The sequence below is a fragment of the Styela clava genome, chromosome 10, assembly GCF_964204865.1.
Source record: "Styela clava chromosome 10, kaStyClav1.hap1.2, whole genome shotgun sequence".
Classification (NCBI taxonomy): Eukaryota; Metazoa; Chordata; class Ascidiacea; order Stolidobranchia; family Styelidae; genus Styela; species Styela clava.
Window position 1 is genome coordinate 2,780,182 of NC_135259.1, and position 22,847 is coordinate 2,803,028.

At 34.1% G+C, this 22,847-nt stretch overlaps 1 protein-coding gene across 1 annotated transcript; it reads right to left on the bottom strand.

The window, feature by feature from the left end:
- Positions 1-6,465: 6,465 nt before the first annotated feature.
- Positions 6,466-18,068, bottom strand: LOC120337820 (uncharacterized). Its single transcript, XM_078117402.1, has 17 exons — positions 17,906-18,068; positions 17,347-17,487; positions 16,824-16,940; positions 16,352-16,443; positions 16,017-16,218; positions 15,510-15,598; positions 15,177-15,270; positions 14,961-15,065; positions 14,525-14,672; positions 13,981-14,152; positions 13,607-13,777; positions 13,174-13,294; positions 12,586-12,635; positions 12,011-12,256; positions 8,411-10,389; positions 7,191-7,291; positions 6,466-7,064 (listed from the first exon to the last, which is right to left on the bottom strand). Exons 1-15 carry the CDS (start codon positions 18,002-18,004, stop codon positions 9,885-9,887), a joined length of 2,352 nt encoding a protein of 783 aa, XP_077973528.1. The 5' UTR covers positions 18,005-18,068; the 3' UTR covers positions 6,466-7,064; positions 7,191-7,291; positions 8,411-9,884.
- Positions 18,069-22,847: the final 4,779 nt, after the last annotated feature.

The window sequence follows — 22,847 nt, forward strand, 5'->3', positions numbered from 1 at the left end:
GAATTCGCTGTAGTTTTATTTTATCACCTGCCCACAACTGAACTATATGGAAACAGCATTGTTTCAGAAATATGGTGTTGTGTAAATTTATTCCAACATATAAAAGAAATAATTTGACCATTTTTTATCGAACGAAATGAACTTACGCGATATTTACACCGGTATTAAATATACTAGGAAGTTCGGCATTTAATCCAGTACTAAAGCTAATATTCAGTTTATATACTAATATCAGTGCAATAAGATATATAAATCATAAAAAATTGACAAATCCGCACACTATTTCTCATAAACGTTAAAAGGCAAACGAGTTTACTTAATTTTGTCACATCGCAATACTATATATTTATTTATATATATATATATATATAGTTCGGGGCCTCCAAATCATAGAATCATTCAAGTATGAATTGATTGACGGCTTGATTGACAGGTACCCACCTTCAAATCACAAAAACTTTCACTGGCCCTATCGCAAGGATGGGTTATGTGGACGCCACCCAAGACTTACATGACAAGTTCACCCGAATCGGTTTGCTAGGACGTACTGTTAATTTTGTTGACACAAAACGAAACACAAAAACGCACAAAACGTAATCTTATATAATATTGTTCTAACTGTCTTTCGTGTCTCTGTTGTCCCAATAAACCCACGAGTCCATTTGTCCCACGTGTCCCATGGGAAATACAAATGTGTACTGTCTCATCCCAGCATTTGACGTGTTTCAAGGACAAGCGTTGAAAAATGATCTGTTATTAGCAATAAGCATAACGTGGGAATGTTTGTATCACTTGAGGTTCACCCTTTACAATTATCAATAGTTTGTCAAATAAAAAAAAAATCATTTTGGATATACTAAATATAAACTACATCACCTTTCGCATAACGTTATGTTACAAATACTGTATGGGTTCAAGCGAAACTTGTTTCTAGCGAGTTGACACAATTTTACTTTATTTCCCGAGAATTCTGTTTATGCGACCTCCGCATAAACTTCAAGCGGAATCCAACGAAAACAATAAAAATATATTTTGGAATCGATAAAAATGAAATGAAATAATTATCATGTTCCGTTCTGTTTTATGGAGAGTATTTTTTGGAAAAGAATTGACTAAAAATGCAACCTCAATAGATCTCAAAATATAATGGTTTATCAATGATCCACGCCTCACTCATCGGAGACAGGGGTTTGCGCGAATCCGTTTTTGGAGTGTTGCAATAATCAGAAAACCCTTTCTTGTTTTGTTATTAGTTTGGAATAGATTTTTAAACTATATTAATCTGTTGTAAGCAAGTTCGAAGCAAAATGAAAACCTGTTTTTGAAATATTTCCAAGTTTGTGCGAAAAAGCAATAAAAGCGTTGAAAAATAGTAACCCGTGATGAAATTATAAATATAAATTATTCTACTCGAACGCATATCGAATTGGTGCCGAATTATTAATAGCGACTGCTTCTTCATCGAAAATCAATCCCTTTTAGGAACATCCTGTCGCTGTATTGAATCTTGTGCGTATAGTCTGCATTTTGAAGACATTCCAAAAAATCCTTTGATGTTTTGAAACTGCGTAGTTTGTAATGTATGTATTCAATTATATCTATTACAGGTGCGCCTTTCATCTTTTTCTGCATTTTGCGAATTTTTTGAAATATAATATTTTGTGGCGCAATAAAAACGACGTGAAACTTCATTTTAGGGCTAAGGTGGTTGTGTGGAATGCAACTTTCACTTGATGCTTCGGAGACTACTAATAGAAATTATAGAAATTATACGACCGAGTTATCCGCATTTGGAATACTCTCTTGAGGCCAACCTAGCCCAGGTGCAATGGCTAAGTCTCGTTTAGGCAGAACCGCCGCTTGATCGCGTAGAATTTCGAATCGGATCGATTCCTAAATATCATATCTATTTGAAAATCCTAATTTAGATAAAAGAAGATAATTGCACGACGCAGCGGCGTGGACTCAACCTTGGCCAAAATCTTTTCCTCGATAAGTTTTTTACGTCTATAGTTTTCCAGGTCGCAACACTTTGTTGTTGTTATATTTCATATGGGTCACAGTTTCGAAGGAACAAAGGGTTTTGCTCAATTTTGGTTAACAAAGGGTGCAAATTTTGATGACCGAAGTGACAGATAGCATACAAAGATTTATATTGTTGCGTCACATTTTGAATCTTGCCGTTAGCCAATGTTACGGATATTAGTCGAATGAGATGAATATCATCAGATGTAAATAATTTTTTGTTGAATTTTGAAACAATTGTGCTCGCTTACGCTACCTACATCGATCGTTGATACATATATTGTCACACCTTATCACTTTTTTGATTTTGACGACACAGAAAACAACCACTCAATTTATATGAATTTGAAAATAAACAGGTCTTGATACTGTGATAGAACACTAAAGTTTCGAGCCTAAATCCAACTTGTATTCAAAAATAGCATATATATATATTTCAGGGAGAAAGTTATTCGGTTTGATGTGATACATATATTTGTGGTAGAAACATTTAATTCCAGCGTTTTGTTAAATTTGCCCTTTCAAATTCATCCAACTAGCTAGACGTATAAGCCTGTTGAATTCTTGTTGAAAAATGTCCCACATAACAATATAAAGTGGCAGAGGTTTTACTTCTGTTAATACAAACAAATGAATTCCGAATAACTCAAAATTATTTTTCTGCTCGCATTACTAACAGTTGTTGAGGATAGGAACTCATTTTCGTTAAAATTTACAAGGAGGCAGCAAAAGTTTACATCAGTTGAATTAAAAAAAAGAAGCCAATTTTATTACATTAATGCGAATTGTTTGGGAATTTCTCTTTAATAAGTGAATCCTAGTTTCACTGGTTTCCGGTCAACGTTAATGTGGCGGTCGCATGAACGCGATTTCTGGTAAATAAATTAAAATATTCTAACATTACAATATAGTTACACTTACACTTCAATAAAAACAGAGAATAGTGCTGAATAATTCAGAAAACAAAAGGTTTTGAATTTTTTTAACAACATGAAATTACAACATGGAAAAAATATTAATATATACATGCTTTTTTTCTATTTCATTCCAGTTTAAAATTGATTTTCATGGGCGCGTTGACTTGTAAGTGTTTAGAAAAGGCTTAAGCGTTTCATATTAGAATTTTTATTCCTATACTTTAATAAGTAATGCTTGGACCATCGGCGACGTCATCGAAAATATAGTGGCAGCGCAGCGAAGACTATCGGTTTTGCTAAACCCAAAAAGTTTTTTTATTATCCCAAAGTGATATCATCAACTATTTAATGAGATTTTGTTATATCTGTCGAAAAACATATCATTCCATTACCACAAAATTTGCAGCAAGAGACAGTTCAGGATCAAGTACGTCGAATAAGAAACATTTCAATAGTGGTAATATAACTCAGTAGGGACAGACAGTTATGGAGAAAAATACAGCATAATATATATCTCGAGAAAAATAAAAGGTCAATTTTCAATTTGCAATAGTTTTATTTGCTATACTAGAGCAACTAAGTCCAGACCATCGACAGTAATGAAAATTTTTTTTTCAACATTATAGGCGTTGGCCGTTGCATTGATGTTTTTTATTGGAACTTATCTCGATCGATAAGTATGTTGTAGGTATTTGTCTGTTTGTTTGTTTGTTAGGCATTTTCGTATGTTTCGGAAGATCGATAAGTCGGCGGTCTTCGATCCCTATCTAGTTACTTATCGAACTTGATCGAAGTATGTTGATAGGTATTTGTCTGTTAGATACACGCGATATCTTGAGAAAGCGGTTGAATCTGCTCCAAACTTTGCAGGTGCATTTATCATATCTCGGACCAGAAGCCTATTGATTTTGGATGAATTATGTCGTATAATTAGCGAGTTATTAATTAATTAGTGATGGAGAGATCTAGATTTTTGCAAAGCGAAAGAACGTGTATGACCTAGATTTTTGAGGCGAGAGTGCTCATGTGTTGAATGTGTGTGTGTTCGATGCGGCAGTTTCCATCGAGGAAGTTTCGACGCTATTGAGTCAGAGCGAAGGATACACGCCGATAGATCGATAAGTCGGCGGTCTCTAATTGCTATCTCATTACTTATCGATCTTTAGATCGGTGAGTATGTTGATAGGTATTTGTCTGTCTGTCTGTTTGTCTGTCTGTTAGATGCACGCGATATCTCACGAAGGCGTGGTTGAATCTTCTCCAAATTTTGCATATGCATTTATCATATCTCGGACCAGAAGCCTATTGATTTTGGATGAATTATGTCGTGTAATTAGCGAGTTATTGATTAATTAGTGATGGGACACAAGGTGTCACTATGGAGTGAGAGCGCTGTTTTGGGGGATCCCCTAAAAAAATCGATAAGTAATAAAATCGATAAGTAATAATAATATTTTTCAACTATAATTCAAAAGTTCTCCGACTACTGTATTAAAAAAAAACGTTCAAATATGAAGTTGTACTTGGTTGCTTTCATTGTTTTCATCGTAATCTCACCTTCGACGCAGTGTGAAGTACCTTCGCCGAAACAACCAATAGATTGGTCGAAGGTTTGTATGTCCCTGATTTAGTATTATTATTATTGTCTCTTTTCACTGCCTTGTGGACACTCCCGTATTGTGTGTACCAGGCTAGGGTTAGGCCATAACTTTATTCCGATTTACCTCATTTTAGTTCTATTACGAGTTCGGGGACTATCTGTGTTAGCCAAGTGAATTTACCCCTGCCCATAGCTTTCCGTCTTTTTACACAACTTGATGTAAAGTAGGCGAACAAAATTAGTTACCTCTGCCACCATGTGTGCTTTCAGAGATCGTCCTAGTTTGCGGTTTGGCCTTTGAATTTCATTTCCAGATCATTATGGCAAGTAGTTTGCTGAATATTTCAAAATATTGATGTTGGGAGTTATACAAATTGGTCGTGGCCGGTATATCACCCTTCTATTAAGGTCAAAAATCACTGCTAAATGAAGTTGCAGTTAATTGAGATTGAGATGACTTAATAAAGTCAAATCTATAGTTAAGCATAGTTTTACTTGATAGTAATATACCATATGAATGGCATTTTATTTTGATCATATTTCCCAACTCTTATTTGTTCAGTATCAATCAAGCATGATGTCGCAATGAAAGTCATTGCCAAAGTGAAGAATATAAACATATAAATGTATTACTACTTTTGATTTAGAAAGCTCTCAGTTTATTCAAAACTAATAATATTATTCCACATGTTCAATTCTTCACACACACACACACACACATACTTATAAATGGTTTTAAAACACAGAACATTGATTCTATATAGGAGGTATTATTTTACTTCTACGCCATCTACTCACGGAATTCTAATTAGAGATTGTTTATTGCCGAAAATATCTGGAAAACTGGTGTCTTGTTATCGAAGCATTTAATAGTAAATAAAATAATACTTTTTTGTTTTAAGATTCCAGAAACATGGTAACCAGAATTTCAATCCATGCTTCTCGCTTAATTGCAAATGACTATGGTGAATATAGAAACAAATGATTAAATTTTTAAAACCAACGACATTCTGTTCTTGTTTGTAAATGCATTTGTTTATTTGAGTATTCACACTCCCTTCTGCATCACAAGTCAGTTTCTGCTCGAGGTACATGGGAGCATTGAGTTAATTTTCTTGGACCATCTAAACAACACTGGCTATATTGTGGCTTATGCTGAACAAGAGAAACGTCTCCATTGTTGCAGTTGAAAATGAGCGACGCCTAGCAAGCTTACCCCGTTACAAAATTACGTATTACCTATTTATTTATTTAGTTCCGCTACAGGTACTTGGTTTGACTGTAAGAAACAACACTTATAGAATAAATATAACACTCAGATATTCATAATATATAAATGTTAAATAATACTTTTGTCCCTTAATATGCACCATGTTTTAAAGTTTGGATTATGTACATCAATAATCGATGATGACGGCAACTTTTTTATTCTGAAAACCTTTAAGATCAATTCAAGTTTTAAATATTTCATTGGTCTTTAAGCTATGAGTGTTAAAAATTTACTCTCAGGAGAATATATTGTTTGGTGCTACACACCAAATTCTAATCCGGATCTGATGACTTTTTACAACGCTTTCAAAGATCTTATTATCTACTGGATACCGCCAAAGTATCTCCAGCCTTCCAAATGCAATCAAATAAACTTTGCCAAGGAATAAAAGTTTTTTAAACTGACTATATTACTCAGATGGCATTTTCTCAAACTTGAAAATTCCGTGAATAAAAAAATTAAATTTCGAACGTTACTTTTTGTTAGCATCTCCATCTTTCGTATTGAATATAAAAAGGAATAGTAATGAGAAAGAAAATATTACACTATGAAAATGCGTTTCATGTTCCTAATTTTACGACTTTCGTTGATTGTGTGACTGGCATGTCATGTACTTAGAGCACGGGTCGGCAACCTACGGCCCGCGGAACAGCCGTTTTTGACGATTATATTCTCTATATACGTCACAGAATTTATTGTGTGAGACACGTGTAAAATAAATTATTTTATAATCTATTAAGTATAAAATTGGGCATAAACAAATAATTAACAATAGATGTTGTGGGAAATATGGTCGACTGAGTATAGAATTAAAATTTTACATGAAAATTCCTTATATAACACGGCTCAATATATTTATGAAATCTAACATATAATGACTAATAGTAGTAGTGAATGCATCAAGTATGAATATTAAAATGAATGGACATTAATTTTTGATAGTCAATATTTTCTGACGTTCGTGGTTTTAAAAACTTGTAGATGTGGCTTTTTGTTGTTGTCTATCGTTACTACATGTTGTAAGCGAGGTCCATTTGTCAGGATGAGAGTTGAGAATAGTCTCATCTTTACCATTATATTCAAATCCTAGACTTCAATGAAGACCTTGTACCAAACATATGCAGTACGGAGTGGTATTGGGAACGAGACTAATCAAACGCCTTTATTACGTCTTGAGGGCAAATTTAAACCAAGCGAGGAGTTCATTTTCCTTTGCACATTCTTCAACATATTTCTCGTGAACGATGGGCATCTGTTGAATACCAAAAATAATGTTTCCGAAAGTTGTAAGAATCATGATTTATTGCCTCACCACTTGCTCATAGTTTGATTATTCTGTCTCAAGATCTATATTATCGTATTAAAAATGCTTCTTTACCCCTTTCTGTTGTGCTTACTTAATGATACTTGTGTTATGTGGTCCCTCCATTGAGCAAATTACATAAACTGTTCGCCCACTTCCGTTGATTATTTTGTCGCCTGAAAATATGAATGGGCAAGATTGACCTGAATGTTGACCGTAAAAGTCAATAAAAGAAAAAAGAAAAAAATTTATAAAAGTATTAATATCACTCCATTCATCAATTCTATTCAAATTAACGTCTAAATTCCTGTAAAACGAATTACCCAATGCAACAAATATTATTATTCTCTAGGTCGGGGCTTTCCAACCTCTTTTCGCCGTGCAGTCGTATGGACCTCCAAGTGTCTATTGGATATATCCAAGTTTAATCACTTGCTGTCTTAATAGTACGATTTAATTTTAGTGTACTCAGTATTATCGCCATATATTGCTTGTCGAGTTTGAGCTTTTCGTTTGGTTTGGGTATACTAAGTTTGCATATTCATTTCGATACCAATTTTAAATATTCTATGATCAAGGCAATTTAATAAGTTTAGCTATGATGGGTTAAATCAATTATTTTCCATTTCAGTTCAAAACCCTAAGACATCGCTACTACCCGCTGGTTTCCTATAGTACCCAAAACAAACAAAAATTTCAAACAAATTTATGTTTTTAATTTAAACAAAATTTTTGTTGAAAAGACTAACGGATGTTTCAGCGAGAAATAACATTGTGGGTGCTTGTTATTCTCAAACATCGAGATCCATTTTAACACTAATCCAAGGACTAATCTAACAGGTGTTTTTCATTTATTCCAGTTTATCCAACAAAACATGAAAATTGCAATAACTTTAATGAAATGTACTCATTTATTATAATTAGCACTTTATCTATGAACCCTCTGAAATCGCGCTGTGGACCACCGGGGTCCACCTGGACTACGTTGGGAGGCCCTGCTCTAGGTGGAACTGTTGAATTTTCGATTTTCCTCTTCTGCTAATTCCAAGAATAAGGCCTTCATGCAAAAGGGTATAGATATCTGACATGTGTTTGGAAGGTCTAGGTTTTCACCCCAAAAGTATTGCTATTACATGAACTGAAGTAATTAACTACTACTAATGAAGTAACTGACTACTAATTAACTAGTTATGTATTAATCTGACTCCAAACAGAATATAGTATAGGTTACGTGTTCAGTGGAGTTTGAGATCTCTGTTAATTTGATATAACAGCCAAGGATCAGAAAGGTTTACCTGTACAATTTTATTTCTTTCGACAATATATTACAATAATTTAAATCAGCATAAACAAATTACACTTCTATCTCTTAAGGTTAGTCGTTAGCTGCTAGCTGTGATCATATTTATAAGGTTTCACACTTCAAACAGTCTTTGCTCGATACCTCTAGCAAAATCCATGTAAAATAGGGGTGATTCATCATATCACATGAGAATTATTCACTTGCGTGCAATATTTGGGTCGAATTCTTTTGCTAGAACTCTCTAGAATTTATAATATTTTATGACGTCAGAAATTATATTTAGCATTGATATAATCCATCCAAAATTATTGGTTAATTTGTTACACTTTCCCGAGCCCACCTGCGAAATATTTAAAAGGTACATACTAAATTAACCGATAATTGTATAAGTCCTAAATTCTCTTGCAATATGATGATGGAATTATTATGTCAATAAAGCACAAAGGTCCAAATTTAAAATTTTAACAATAAAATTGAAATGTCAATATAAGATGTAAAACAATTAATAATGTAAAGTCAAAAAAACTGTTGGATGTAAGATAATCAGTAATATAAGTAATATTACGTCACAAAAACAGCAATTGATAGAATTTTACACAGTTAATAAAGCAATAAAGATAACTGCAATTGATAGATATATACACAAATAGTAAAAACAATAATACGTTACTTAAGCACTAATTGTAATAAAATCAAGGCAACATTGGAATCGAACATTGATAAAGACACATCAGGGGGGAACACATATAATTTATAATTTTATAACTTTGTTTGTATAATTTATTTCAAGAGATATTTATTTTGGTGTGATTCAAAATGCGTGGATGAGTAAGAGTAACATATTAATATTACCTTCCTCTCACTCACACGACTTTAAAATTTGTTTGTAAGTTGAATTTATTCAATGTACGATTATATTAATTTAGACATTACTAAAAATTCATAGAAAAAGATTAAATAACTTTCAAAACGGTTCTTTTAATGACGAAAGCTTTATTGCTATTTGCGTTATCAGTGGTTATTCCTGTTAAAAATTCAGGTCTTCAAAACTCTTAATACTTTCAGTGAATGTTATTTGGGGATTTGTAAAAAAAAATTATTAAACTCCCCCAACTAACTCTAAAGCATGATAATTAGACGAAAACAAGAAACAATAAAATAATGGGGAAAAAGCACTTCAATAATAATAAGCATGAATATCATATACACTAAAAATAGACGAGAAAAAATAGTGAAATATAACGTACAATAAATAGGCGAAGCAGGCAAGACTATAGACTTTGAAAATGGAAAGAGGTCGGTACTGCCATATTTTCATTATTTCGTAAGACACGATACACGGGTGAAACAATAAAACTGGTATGAAAAGGGTACTTCAATATTTCTCGTTTATGATTTCTCGATTACGTAACCTGTCATTCATCAGGTCATAAGTCTTTTGTCGCACGACCAGCAATATTTTTTATTTAACCGCTGTCGCTATCGGACGACAGAGATACAATCTGCACATTTTTGGTCTGGCTTGCTGTGCCCAATTTGACGGCAGCTGGTGCCATTCTTGGTGCGATTCGTGCCATTAAACTTTTCGCACTTTCATTTAGGCTACTTTCGGCCCCTTTTGGGCTCGGTGCTTTGGGTTGAGCCGTAGAGGGCTGCTCAATGGGACTTCTTGCGCGTGCTTGTTGCTGCGCATTTCCCGATTTGCCTCGCCCATATGCAGGAGCACCTCTTGCTCCGGCTTGGATATGAGTGACCCGTGGGGTGAAATACGAACGCCCGGGCCCTTCTCTTGAACGATTGCCGTTTCGGTCATCAGAGCGGGTACGGCGATAGATTGGTGATCTTTGACTTTCATGATCTCTAGAATCGCTTGTACGCCTTTCGGAAGTAGATGAATGTTCATCAAGAAGCTTTCCTTTCAATCTTCGACCGGCCAAGCTTTTGCCTCCACTACCAGTCAGAGTCAGAGTCCTGCCATATGCAAATACAATAGCCAAGATTAGTCCTATTAAAATTACAGTACTAAGAAACTTATTGTCTATACCACTAAAAAAAGATATCAATATGTTTGTAATATGTTTTGCTAGCATTTTCAAGGGGAGTGCAGGATTCGCACTAGTGGTTTCACTTTCGTCATTAAAAGAATTCGCATAATCAATCAGACTTCTGGTAAATGCAGAATTCTGATTTATAGACATTAACATAGAATCAATATCATTGGTACTGGATATGTCGTTTTCAAAGAACTTAGATAATGAAGTAAGATAATTTATATCATAAGTAGTTATTTTTTTCGTTGTAAGATACGGATGATTTTTTTTGGATTTGGAGGTCATGTTTTGCAGGATCCCCTTTTGGTACCTATAATACGTGTTATTTATTTTAAACGTAACAAACTCTAAAGTTCGGTACTGTAAAAATGAATTCCTGGAATAAGTCTTCTAGAGCCTAAAAGTTGGCCCATCACGGTGTTATTAGATATATCAGTATAATTAACCAGAGGACGGGTAGAATATAGGTTGTTAGGTAATTTTAGGCTGTTTAAAATGGTAGCTTTTATAGGTTGACACCAGAGGGCCCCCATTACGTCTCCTCTGTTTACTGCAAACAAGTTGTTTGTCCCCAGAATTTCATTTAAAACGTCAGAAGGGTATGTTTTCGCCAAGATTTTATAGATTTTAGATAATAGTCGTTCAGCGTTACATTCGAGTTTAAAAATTTTGCTTTGTAATTTCATTGACAACTCCGTTTGAGAGTCAGCGACATTTTGTATCATCAATGTCAGGGCTGTCGAAATGTCGGGATGATCTGCAAATTTGCGGATCATGTCGACTTTCTCTAAGAAACTACAATTATTAGCTTGAACCAAAAGTTCGTTTTCTAGACAGAAGATACTGCCAAAGCATCTGGTCATCAACTCATTACATTTTGAAAATGAATGAAAAGTCATATGTAATTCGTCCAATTCTACAGCAAACACTTGGTTAGTGTTGTTTATATGCAGGGTTAGCGAGGAATTTATTTCTTCCATTTTATTCGGGCACATTTCAAATTTTGAATCGTCAAATAAAAGTGTGTAACTGCCAATTTGACAGGCAGATTGATTCACAGAGCAATTTGCGCTGTCAGCTAGTGGAAATATAATTTTCGAATTTAAATGGTCTTACATTACATAGGAGTATATTAGAGCAATGTTTTCGGTTGCTCCCGAATCAGTCGTAGGCCATTTATAATTTATGACCGGCTTATTTTCTGTTTCCCACAAATTATTAGTTTTCTGAACAAATTTACTAAACTGATTTGATTCGCGGGTTTCAAACCAGTTTCGGCAATTTTGTTCGGCGGTTGGTACGCCAGGTATTATTTTAGTATAATGAGTTTTGGCCCCGAAAAAATAAAAATGGCTTCGCCATTCCGTTATGCTTGTTTGACAAGCTCGAATTGGAATTTTGGTATGCAATTTTGGTGCATGATAAATTTTAGCTTGGCATTTAACAATATGTGCGGACTTTTGCCCTTGACAGAATTTGTCATCGGATATATCGTACTCTTGATTTATTTTGTCGTTCTGGCAATGATACCCAGAAATTACCATTGTTCCAAGTCTGCAATATGTTCTGTTCCAACAACTTCCCCATGTTTCACGTAGACCAGTTTTCTGTCATAATTATCGGTCCGGGAGATTACTTCCACATCGTCCTTTACACTTCGGTTTCTTCGATCTGGCACATTGCCGCCTGACCGTTCCGGATTGGAGGACGTACTGTCCGGCCATATCTGGTCTGGTTCTGATCCTCTTTGGTTTTCTCTGTCTCCTCTTTCGTTGGATTCGTAACTACTGGAAAATCACGTCGGGATCACCACTGAAGCGTATTTTTGTTACACTTCTATCAAGATTGGTGAATAACAACGTGTTTGTATTAAAATTAGAACAATGACAATTTGCATTCGGTATATAGCTTACTTCACTCCAAACAATGAGAAAGCCCTTGTTGTTTTAAAATACTACTAATGTCCTTCAATGCACGATTTTCTATGTTTTCCGCCATCTACAATCGCAAAACATTTTCATTATTCCCCCCTGATTTGTGGATTTGAAATTTGACTTTGTATGACAATGTGATCTATTAATCTAACATAAATACAAAACGAAAATTAATTCTTTACCCTTTCGTTGGTAAGGTCTTGCGAAGATGCGATTTCGCCTCGCTCAAGTACTGAAAATGGAAAAGATTTATATATATATGAAATATATACAATTCAAATATACCGTATATCAAATATACATCAGCGCAAAATAAAAGGGTAGGATTAGTCTTACAATCTATGGATGACGTACGGGGTACACACACACCGGAAACATTCTCCAGAAGATTTAGGGTCACTAAGCACCTCCAATAACATGCCCACGTGGCACACGATGAGAAGGGTTCTTTTATGCTCACGTGGGTAAATTGAGCAGCATTCATGAACACACTTGATAAAATTTATTCGAAAATCAGAATTCAATACAAAGTAATAAATTGACTGTGTAATGTTTCTTTTGCAGTCGCTGTACCGGTTTCCATGAACATGTAATTCGCGGACATGTACGTATGTACGAATAAGACAAGGTATTGATGTAAGTTAGTAAAGGAATCGCATATTGATATAAAATAATATCCTGTTCTACAATTTCTATTTAGTTTGATTAAAGTAGTTTATCTAATTTTAAATTAAAACTACAGCCCCTTCTTGTGAGTATGAAATAGATACCTGGCGTAGATCATTCAATTCCTTGTGAATCTTGTGTTTTTCTCTTAATCCTGATACTCCGACGCCGGGAGTCTCGTTTTTTAGGGCAGAAACAATTGCAGCCATTTGAGAAAAGTTAGACCTTTCAAAATTCATGTTGGGAAACAAAAGATAATCCGACACGAAATACCACTGCATATTTTATATTTAATCTATTCCTGTTGAATAGCTGCTGCTATTCTCGATTTCATATTATCATTAAATTTGAAAAAAGTAATTTTTCATAAAGCATGAATATAAAATATCATAAATTCAAACAATCGTAGTCATATCGCAATAGTTTTAAATAATAATCACTTTATGGTTCCAAATAAAAATGTCCTGGGAGCTAGGAAGGAAAAGTGAAGTTAACTCAAATTATTACTTTTTATATTAAAAATTACCAAAAGCCTACCCGTTTTTGACTATAACTGCCTTTCTTGCCGTATCTACGTGAGATTTCAGCTGCGACAAATAGCTATTCAGACCACGTAATGCCATTTGGTCATCACGTACAATTTTTCCAAATCGTTGAGTATGTTTCTCGAATAACAAAAGGGTTGATTCGGCCATTTCATTAACATCGCTGTTGAAAATGCAATATATTAAATCCGACTTGCCAATGTATATATTAGTGTGGAATTGATATGTGAAAAATAGCCCATCATAAACACGAGAACAGAAGAAGAGAAACTACGTTATCAACAGGTAGTTAACATAACCCCCAGAAGCGCTTTCTGCACATAGAAAGTAACATTTCTGTACGTATTTTAAGATATTGGTTCTTACCCAGTATGATTTTGTGCTGCGAGAATAACATTGGCAGTATCATTCAAGCAAGTCATTTGAACACTTTTCAACAACGATTGTTTGGCTTCTGTCCAAGTCTCTTGTGTTTGATTGTCTCTGGATGTGAAGAAGTACGAAGATCTGGCATAAGTCTGCGTCTCCGCATCTATCGCTTTGTCGCGGAAAATACAACGAGTAAATCTATATTCTACAATCTACACTATATGAATGCCATTAAGGAACGGTTGATATAAACACTTGACGTACACAAAAAAACGATGTATCGAATTAGAAAACAACAACTAGAAAAAACGGCACTTTAATGTACCTAGCTAGGACTTAAGTAATGTCATATATATCGAGTTAACTTGTTAAGGTGCTTATTTTTGTAGTATGCTCACAATTTGTTTAACAGTTTGAAATGCAGAAATAGTTCACTGCGAGATGTTTCATTACTTCGCCATATTAGAGATTTTCTAGGATGTTTACAGTCGTAAACTACGTTGAATGTCGCAGAACTTCTTTGAGTATAAATAGTATATACCTTGAATTTCACTGGGAACAAACGATTTGGTCATTATTTCAAATAATGTAGAATGAGAAAATGTGATCACATCTTGAAATTCCACCATTTTTAGGTTCTCATCCAGGTAGGAAATATGTGCGCTCAAAATAGTTTGTCCATGCAGCATCTAGAACATGAAATACCTGTTGATCCCCTATTTATGTGATTATTTGAATATTATAATAAATTTAAATCTATGAAGCTATTACACCAAATAAAAAATAGATATACTAATTAATAATTTGTTCTACAACTCACCAAAATATCATTAATGGGACTGATAGCAGCTGGGAGATTTTATTCAAGCCTATATTGGGATGCTTATTATTCAAAACTCATTTTGCAAAGTATGCACCGTGTTTTATTGATGAAGTAGTAGATATTATTACGTAATATATTGTGTAATATATCTCACCGACAATAATAAACCAGGTCTGATCTCCAGGTATATTGATATTGTTTTTGGCATATCTTCCGGGAGAGAATGTAAAAAATATGTCAGATTGTCAAATGTTTGCTCCTAAAAATTAATTTCAAATTTGATAAAAGCGTTGTTGAATAGAGTGTCGAAATAACTATACATTTAAAAGAGTAAGTTAGTTCAACGACACAACATTATTTATGTTCTCACCTCTAAATGCTCTTTTGAGGTTTTGGTTGGGCTAAAGAAAACGTCACAACCAGATTGCAGTTTCACACGAATGTCACTCACGTGCGTCATTTTCCTGATGTTATTAAAAAAGGATTTGTTTCATTTTTATATTAAGTATTTGAGTTCAGTAATGAACGTCGGAAAAGCAAGAGCACAAATATAAAGAACTTCATCCAGTATGGTTTAAAATTAATTCAGCGATGTATTTCAATGTTTCAGAGCAACATATTTTGTAAGATTGTTCAGATAATATTTTCCTCAATAGAATTTATAGGATCTGTTATTTTTACCAATGTCCAACGCACGACTTACTTCAAAAATAGTGGTATCATCATGTCACTTTCAAAGTTCTGATTCTGATCCAACCAGTAAAATGCTTCACTACTGAGCTTTGAAGCAATCTAAAAATGATTTTTACGAGCGAAGATATAAGATGTTTGTAGGGCCTGGCCCAAATCAGATTCAGTAAATTGAGTACAATATAATAATAATACGTGAATGTGACTGATATTTTTGCCCTATTTCAAGTGAATTACAAATGACAAAATGTGAACAGTGACATCTCTCTCACGATATATAGAATATATAAGTACCGTATGTTGCACATTTTAACAAATTTCAGAAACACTTTTAAAGTTTTTTTAATTACTGTTTTTTACAATTTTTTTGTACACCGCAAGTTCTACATAAATTGACACAATGTTAAACGAGATATTTTTCTCACAGGCAAGCAAAACCTTACACCAAAACAATTACACGAGAACTAAACTAAATTTAACAATGTATTTGATGTGTGACGAGTATATTCGCAAAACTCACCTCAACCAGTACTTCGGGCCTGTAGTTACCAATTGTAAACGCTGATAGGGGAACGCGACTTCCGCCCGGCATTGACTTTTCGATTTCTTTGTACTTGGCAATAAGGCTTTGAGCGTCTAATATTCCGCGGTTTGGTAAGCCGTCAGTGAAAAGAATGATATTGGATCTTACATTTCCCTCCTTCCAAAAATGTGACCTTGCCCTGAAGATAAAGAACTTACATCTCATATTTGTTGTAATCCTAAACTGATAAAAGAGCTTTGTATGCAAATGAAAGTTTGATTTCTCTTTGTTTAAAAACATAATATGCAAAGTTAAATATATGATATACTCACCATTTAATTTCCTCGAGTGCTTCAGTCAAACCATCTTCTAAATTTGTTGCCCCTCTCAAGTTCAGTAGCGGCAGAGTATTTTTTGCCAAATTCTGTAATCAACCAAAATAATTTTCTTTATAAAACAATAACTCTGATCTTGCCATATATATATCGAATATATTGATCCGACAATTTATTTTGATAATTCCAAACAAAGTGGGAATAAATATGTACTATATATTTGTTCTTTTGCTCACGTACACGTATCAAAGATATATTCACTTGAAATCGTCATTAAAATTCGAGAAAAAAAAGGGTACTCCTGAAGTGAGATGTCGCATAACCTGAACCCTAACCTGGTACACAACCTGGGTTCAGGTTGTGCGCCACCTTGGTGCGCATACTCCAGGATGTCCGAAAAAAGTTTTGTATTTTTCATTTAAATTGATTGTGTACGCTTATGGATACTTTCTAAACTAATCTACTATACCTTTCCATTATCATCCATCTTTGTTATACCAAGATCAACTCTGGCATCTTCAGCAAAGGAAATTATCGCTAGATAGTCATCACTTGACACATGCTCTATCATCATATGGGCAAATGTCTGGAGGTCAACAAAAATAAAATTAACGAGAACGCAATTGAAAGTTTTTGATAGCATTTTTCCATTTAGCATTTTTGTTTTCTTTTATTTGGGGATTTTTATTATTACATCAGATTGAATTTGAGTTTGAAAAAACCCTATGTGTTGCAAATTTATCTGTGATTTTCGTGATATGGGGAGATATCGGGTCATGATCTAATATGGGATAAACTAAACGTTTTGTTCAAAACTCAGTTTGTGTGCAACTGATTTTAGTGAAGGATAGTCAAAAAGCTATCATAAATATACGAAATTTAATATGTGTAAATATGTAAATTTAACTTAACTACTCTATAAAATATAGATGCTCAATTTTGGTGATCGAAATAGAAGCAAGTGTAGACTTATTGCTAGTTCTATTTCATACCTTCATCCTGTCAAATAATGATGTACTGTCATATCCAACTGGACTACTCATACTATCACTTGCGTCGATTACAAGTATGAAACAGAGAGGATTTTTGACTCCGACACGAGCAGGTGATTTTAGCTCAAGAAATATATTAATCTGAAATATGTGAAGTTTACAACACCAGTCAAATTTACATGAAGGTAAATTTTTCATACACGAACTGGTAATATTAATAAAACAAGAGATCGATGCTCAAGTATTTGAACACGAAAGCCAAAATGAAGTAATTCACGGCACAGTTCCTACAGTTTGTTGTCTGTATAAAGACTGTTCCCATGAAAATAACTAACACAGCAAAATTTTGGAAGAAAAATCAGACTTCATAGGATTTAGAAAATTTGAAAATAAATAAAAGTGATAGTCTTCTAGCGACAACAACAATCTTCATCGATGAAAATTACAAAGCAATTGGGCAATACGACAATGTTAGCATAAGAATCGTGCATTCTTGTTGCTTTCACCGTACCATAATAGCCTATCACGGCCAATATATAATTTTGATACATCTAAATACCTGATTATTTGAAGCTTCACAAAAGTATTTCGATTCAACTCGTGGAGTATTGTCCCCTGACGTAACTGGCAAAACTCGTTGGCGGCTGAAAGATGCCATTATACAAAGTATAAATCCGTATTTCGTGGTTCAGTTGATAGCTATCAATATGTATATATAATATTTATCTGGTGGAAAATGTTAGATGATTGAAAGCAAGAACAACAACAATACAACATTACACAATACCTCTGAAGAGGTATTCTAAATCTAAAATTCGTTTTCAAGGAGTCACCTGAAATTGTGTAGCTAAATAAATATGCTTGTTTGGCCTTAACAAAATGCCACTGAAGCGCAATCCTAATAAATAAAGGCAGATACCATTATTGAACCAGTTATCTTTTCTTGTCATTGTTGTAAACTGCTTGTCTGAGGAAGTCTGATTTTGGTCAGACGAAACGTTACAGAAATATATTTGTGTTAGTGTGCAGCAGGACTCTTGAATTGCACACCATTATTGAATCTTGACTATATCATTTATTTAGATTGCCCAGTACTCATATTACCGTGTCACCATAAGATATAACTTTTCTTTTGTCTGCGGTTGGAATGTTTCAATAATCACTCTTTGTACTGTATTTATTGTGAAGGCAACAATGTTGTTCTAACCTTAGCTACGTTTGACAAGCACACACACATATCAACAAACCTTATATTTTTAGAGTAGATAAAAAAAATTAAATCGTCTGTTGAATATATTGAAGTCTCGTTAGGTATTTGTTGTACTTTTTGCAAAAAAAATTCTGAATAATCTCCGAATATTTTGGGATATTCATGGGGAATTTTTGGGAATGCTTGTTTGTCTGGCGGTGCGTGGTAATTAAAACTAACCGAGGTTCCTGTATTACTAATCCCAGACTATGACTCATAGATCACAAGAAAAGAAAAGTCAGGCAAGACACACGGGGCGTACTTCGTGTTATTGTAAGCAACAAGAAATTTACATCTGAGTGATCGCTATATAAAATACTTCCCACATATTTCAACGTTATACTACGTATCGTCATTTGAATACCACCAGGAAATTGATTAATCATGAAAATTGCAACAATGGTCACAATATAGGGGATTCACCACAGCAGAAACTATTGGATACAACTGAAACTTTGCATGCAATGCAAAATTCTATTGCAGTCAAAGCGTAACCTATGAATGCCAGTTAATGATAACAACACATAGTAGCTCGCATTTTAGCCGGATGACACTGAGATCGGTTGACCAGAGTAACATTGCTGAATGATAAATTAAAAATCGACAATATGGATAGATCGAAAGTACTCAACAACTTAGACAGTGACTTTCGAAACGCCTCAATAATCTTTACATTTGTTGACTTGAATATTTCATGCATAATCAACATTGTTATAATTCAGAATAAACATTAATTCGACTTATTCTCACGAATTCAACTTTCGGTGCTCTCGAAGTATGTGAACCAAGATGGCGGACATCGGAACGTAGTATGTGTACCAGGTTAGGGTTAGGTCATAATTTTATTCCAATTTTCCCCATTTTAATTTTATTACGAGTTCGGGGGCTAACCAAGTGACTCCCATAGTATTTGTACCTGAAATTATGGCCTAACCCTGACCCGATACACATAGCCTACTACGTTCCGGTGTCCGCCATCTTAGTTCACATACTTTGGGAGTACCCAACTTTCTTTTCACTACCACTTATATTGTAAACAATAAAATGAATTACCAAAAAACATAAAAATTATCAACGACGATAGCCTTCTGATATAAGTGATAAACTTCTTTTAAAAGCACAATGAAAAAATATTTCCACTGTCACTACGTGACGTAGTTTATAAAATTCAGCGATATTTAAAAAAAAAAATATTGTGTGTTTTCTATAAATTAAGTCTTATATTACATTTTTTTTTCTAATCGATCATCTCTATATTGTCTAACTGAACTTTACTGCGAAATTGGGAATTCATCGCACACGCAACCAAGACGGCGCTCTGAGAACATTATGTCGAAATTCAGGAATACTTATGGAAGCGAGCATAGATTACATGATAACTGAAGGGCAATATCCAACACATTCATATACTGCATTTCGGAAGCTGACGGTTATTAAAGACTTTCTCGACAGACGAATCAAAGAAAAATGAAGACTAAAATCTACGCTAAAAGGTATTTGCAAAAAGCACTGCACTACTCTGTTGAAATGGATTTAATGGCGTTGTATATACGCGTTGGTGACCTAATAGAAGTTAAAGTAGCTTATATGCTGGTTACACCGACTGATATTATTGGCTTGTGCAAATATTTACAAGTATTTATCTAAGAATGATTAGAATCTCGAGAACAACTTTATGGAATTTTAGCACTGATATCTTGTTCAATTTGAAAATACCAAATCTAACTTTATGTATGGCAAATACAAATACTATATACCCATAAAAACGCAGTAAAATCTGTATGAAAGATCATGTTCCGATTCTAAATCAATTTAAAGTTTTAGACGTAGGCAATACAATGCGCAAGAGGCAGTCATTTAATTTATACTGTAAGATTTTCGTCAATCCATTCGCCATTATTTCATGCACAACTCGGAAACACTTCTCTCTAAAAATGGATGAACGACGAATCTGTCGAGCAAAATATTAATTAAAACAAACTAGCAGTGAATTTATGAAATGAGACTGTTTCTAAGCTTAGCATGCATGACGTAATCCTTAAGCTAAATCATCTGAAGAAACGTAAATTTTCGGACTAAAACTATTCCATTTAGATCCGGTTTGCTTGCCACATTTTGTTGCTCAGAGACATTGAAAATGTTATCGACCAATTTTTTTTTGTCATACTGGTGTGCGTAACTTTATAGTTCATGGTAAGAAAAAAACTTCTGAGGCGGAAGTATACGTGGTTACAATAAAAGGGTTTCACCACTTGAGAAACCGTACGATAGTCGATAATATTCAAATGATAGCTTTTTATTTATGTATTCGGGAGTTAAGCATTAGCTTTATAATTATAGAAGTGAAATTAATAAATTATTGCTAATTATAAAAGTTGCAACAATGGTCACAATACAGAAAGTTGACCACAGCAGAAACTAATCTATACAACTGAAACATTGCATGCGATGCAATGCAACATTTCGTCAAGTTCTGCGAAATTTTTTTAATTGCAAAATTCTATAGCAGTTAAAGCCCAACCTATGAATGCTGGTTTAAAATAACAACACATACTAGCTTGCATTTAGCACATGATACTGAGATAGGTTGACCAGAGTAACGTTGCTGATAAGTCACATTGCTGATTTCTACTATCACTATTTCATCAGAATTATACATAGGACTGCATGAATGGCAAATTGTTTTAATTTCTCCAAAGCAAAAGCCCTGAGAACGTCATAGTATCCTATGGTGAAAAATAGGCAACATCATATTTATAAGTTAGCATGAGCAGTGGAAAATACTGCATTTCGGAAGCTTACATGGGTATAGTCACTAATATCATTGTAAAATATTTACAAATATTTATTTCGAAGTATTATCAAAACCAGGATTGTTAAAATAGGTCATCTCGAATACAATTAACTTCATTGCAAAATCCTCCGATCAAACGTAAATTTTCGGACTAAAAATATCCCATTTGGAGCAAATTTGTTTGTCACGTTTTGTTGCTCAGAGACAGTGGAAATGTTATCGTGTGAGTAACGTTAGTTCATAGTGAGAAAAGAACTTCTGAGGCAGAAGTACACGTAGTTTCAATACATGGGTTTTAACTTTTGAGAAACTGTACGATAATATTCAAATGACACCTTTTTATTTATGTATTCGGGAATAAAGCATTAGCTTTATAATTATAGAAGTGAAATTAGTAAATTATATTCACTTACATTTTATGTATTGGTAAATCCTATAATTTTAAAACCAGTAGATAGGAATATATTTTTTTCAACTAAGAAAGAAATATGTCTCCGAACTAAAAGCAGTATTGCTGTGGCCAAGTACATCCCTGATACACTAAGGGCCTAAAAGATACCAATAAAGAAGAAATGGACCAACTTCCGCTGTGCAGATGCTAGTTGTTACCGTTTGAAACAGGTCTTTGAATACCTCAAGTCATACTGACAGGGAGACAGTACAAGTGAAATAACTTTCGTCATATACATTTTTCTAATGAACGATAGCATTATATAGATGGAAACATATTACTAATAGACTGCATTTGCCTAAAATACTTTAAAAGTAATATTGTATGTTGGTATCTTAAACAAGTCACAAACTATGGGTTCGCCCGATTGGATACTAATACGCGCGCCTAAGACAGGGGTGTGTAATAGGGGAAACCCCGGGACCACATTCCCGTCCGTCAAGTCATTAGTATGGCCTTTGTGAACACTCAGATTTTCCCGTCCGTCAAGTCATTAGTATGGCCTTTGTGAACACTCAGATTTTCCCCATCAAGCATTAAATTCTAATCTGACAGTTTATGTTTAAAAAGGCGTTAAATCTTTCGTCGTTTTATAGCTAAGGGCTAAGCAATAGCCTCATTCTCTTCTATTTGCATGACTAATAAACAGTTGACAAGTCAGTTAATGGTTGCTTCAACTTCTGTCAAAGCTGTTGTTAACAAAATATCTGAGTATCGAAATTTCAAGTATCCCACTAAAATGTTATATAAATTAAATTTTTTGCATTGTGGGGAGGTCGTATAAATGGAAAAAAACTTTTTTGTGGCCCGGCTACATATCTGAAGTTGGTTATATGGCCGCCCACCGGCATAAAATGTTACACACTCCCAAGGTATTGATTGAATTTCATCGAATCACAATTTTTTTTTAAAAAGGTGTAAATTACGGTTGAAGCCAGTGGTGGGCAATGTTTTTTCACTTTGTCCTCTGCGTATAACGCAAACTAATAATAACAATCGCGGAAGTG

What these genes read in the sequence shown, in the direction of transcription:
- LOC120337820 (XM_078117402.1), bottom strand. Translation starts at nt 18,004, where the DNA reads ATGGCATCTTTCAGCCGCCAACGAGTTTTGCCAGTTACGTCAGGGGAC. An exon ending in GACCTGGTTTATTATTGTCG is followed by an intron (nt 14,673 to 14,960) that starts GTGAGATATATT and finishes TTCATGTTCTAG; the next exon opens with ATGCTGCATGGACAAACTAT. An exon ending in TGTTCCCAGTGAAATTCAAG is followed by an intron (nt 14,153 to 14,524) that starts GTATATACTATT and finishes TCCGCGACAAAG; the next exon opens with CGATAGATGCGGAGACGCAG.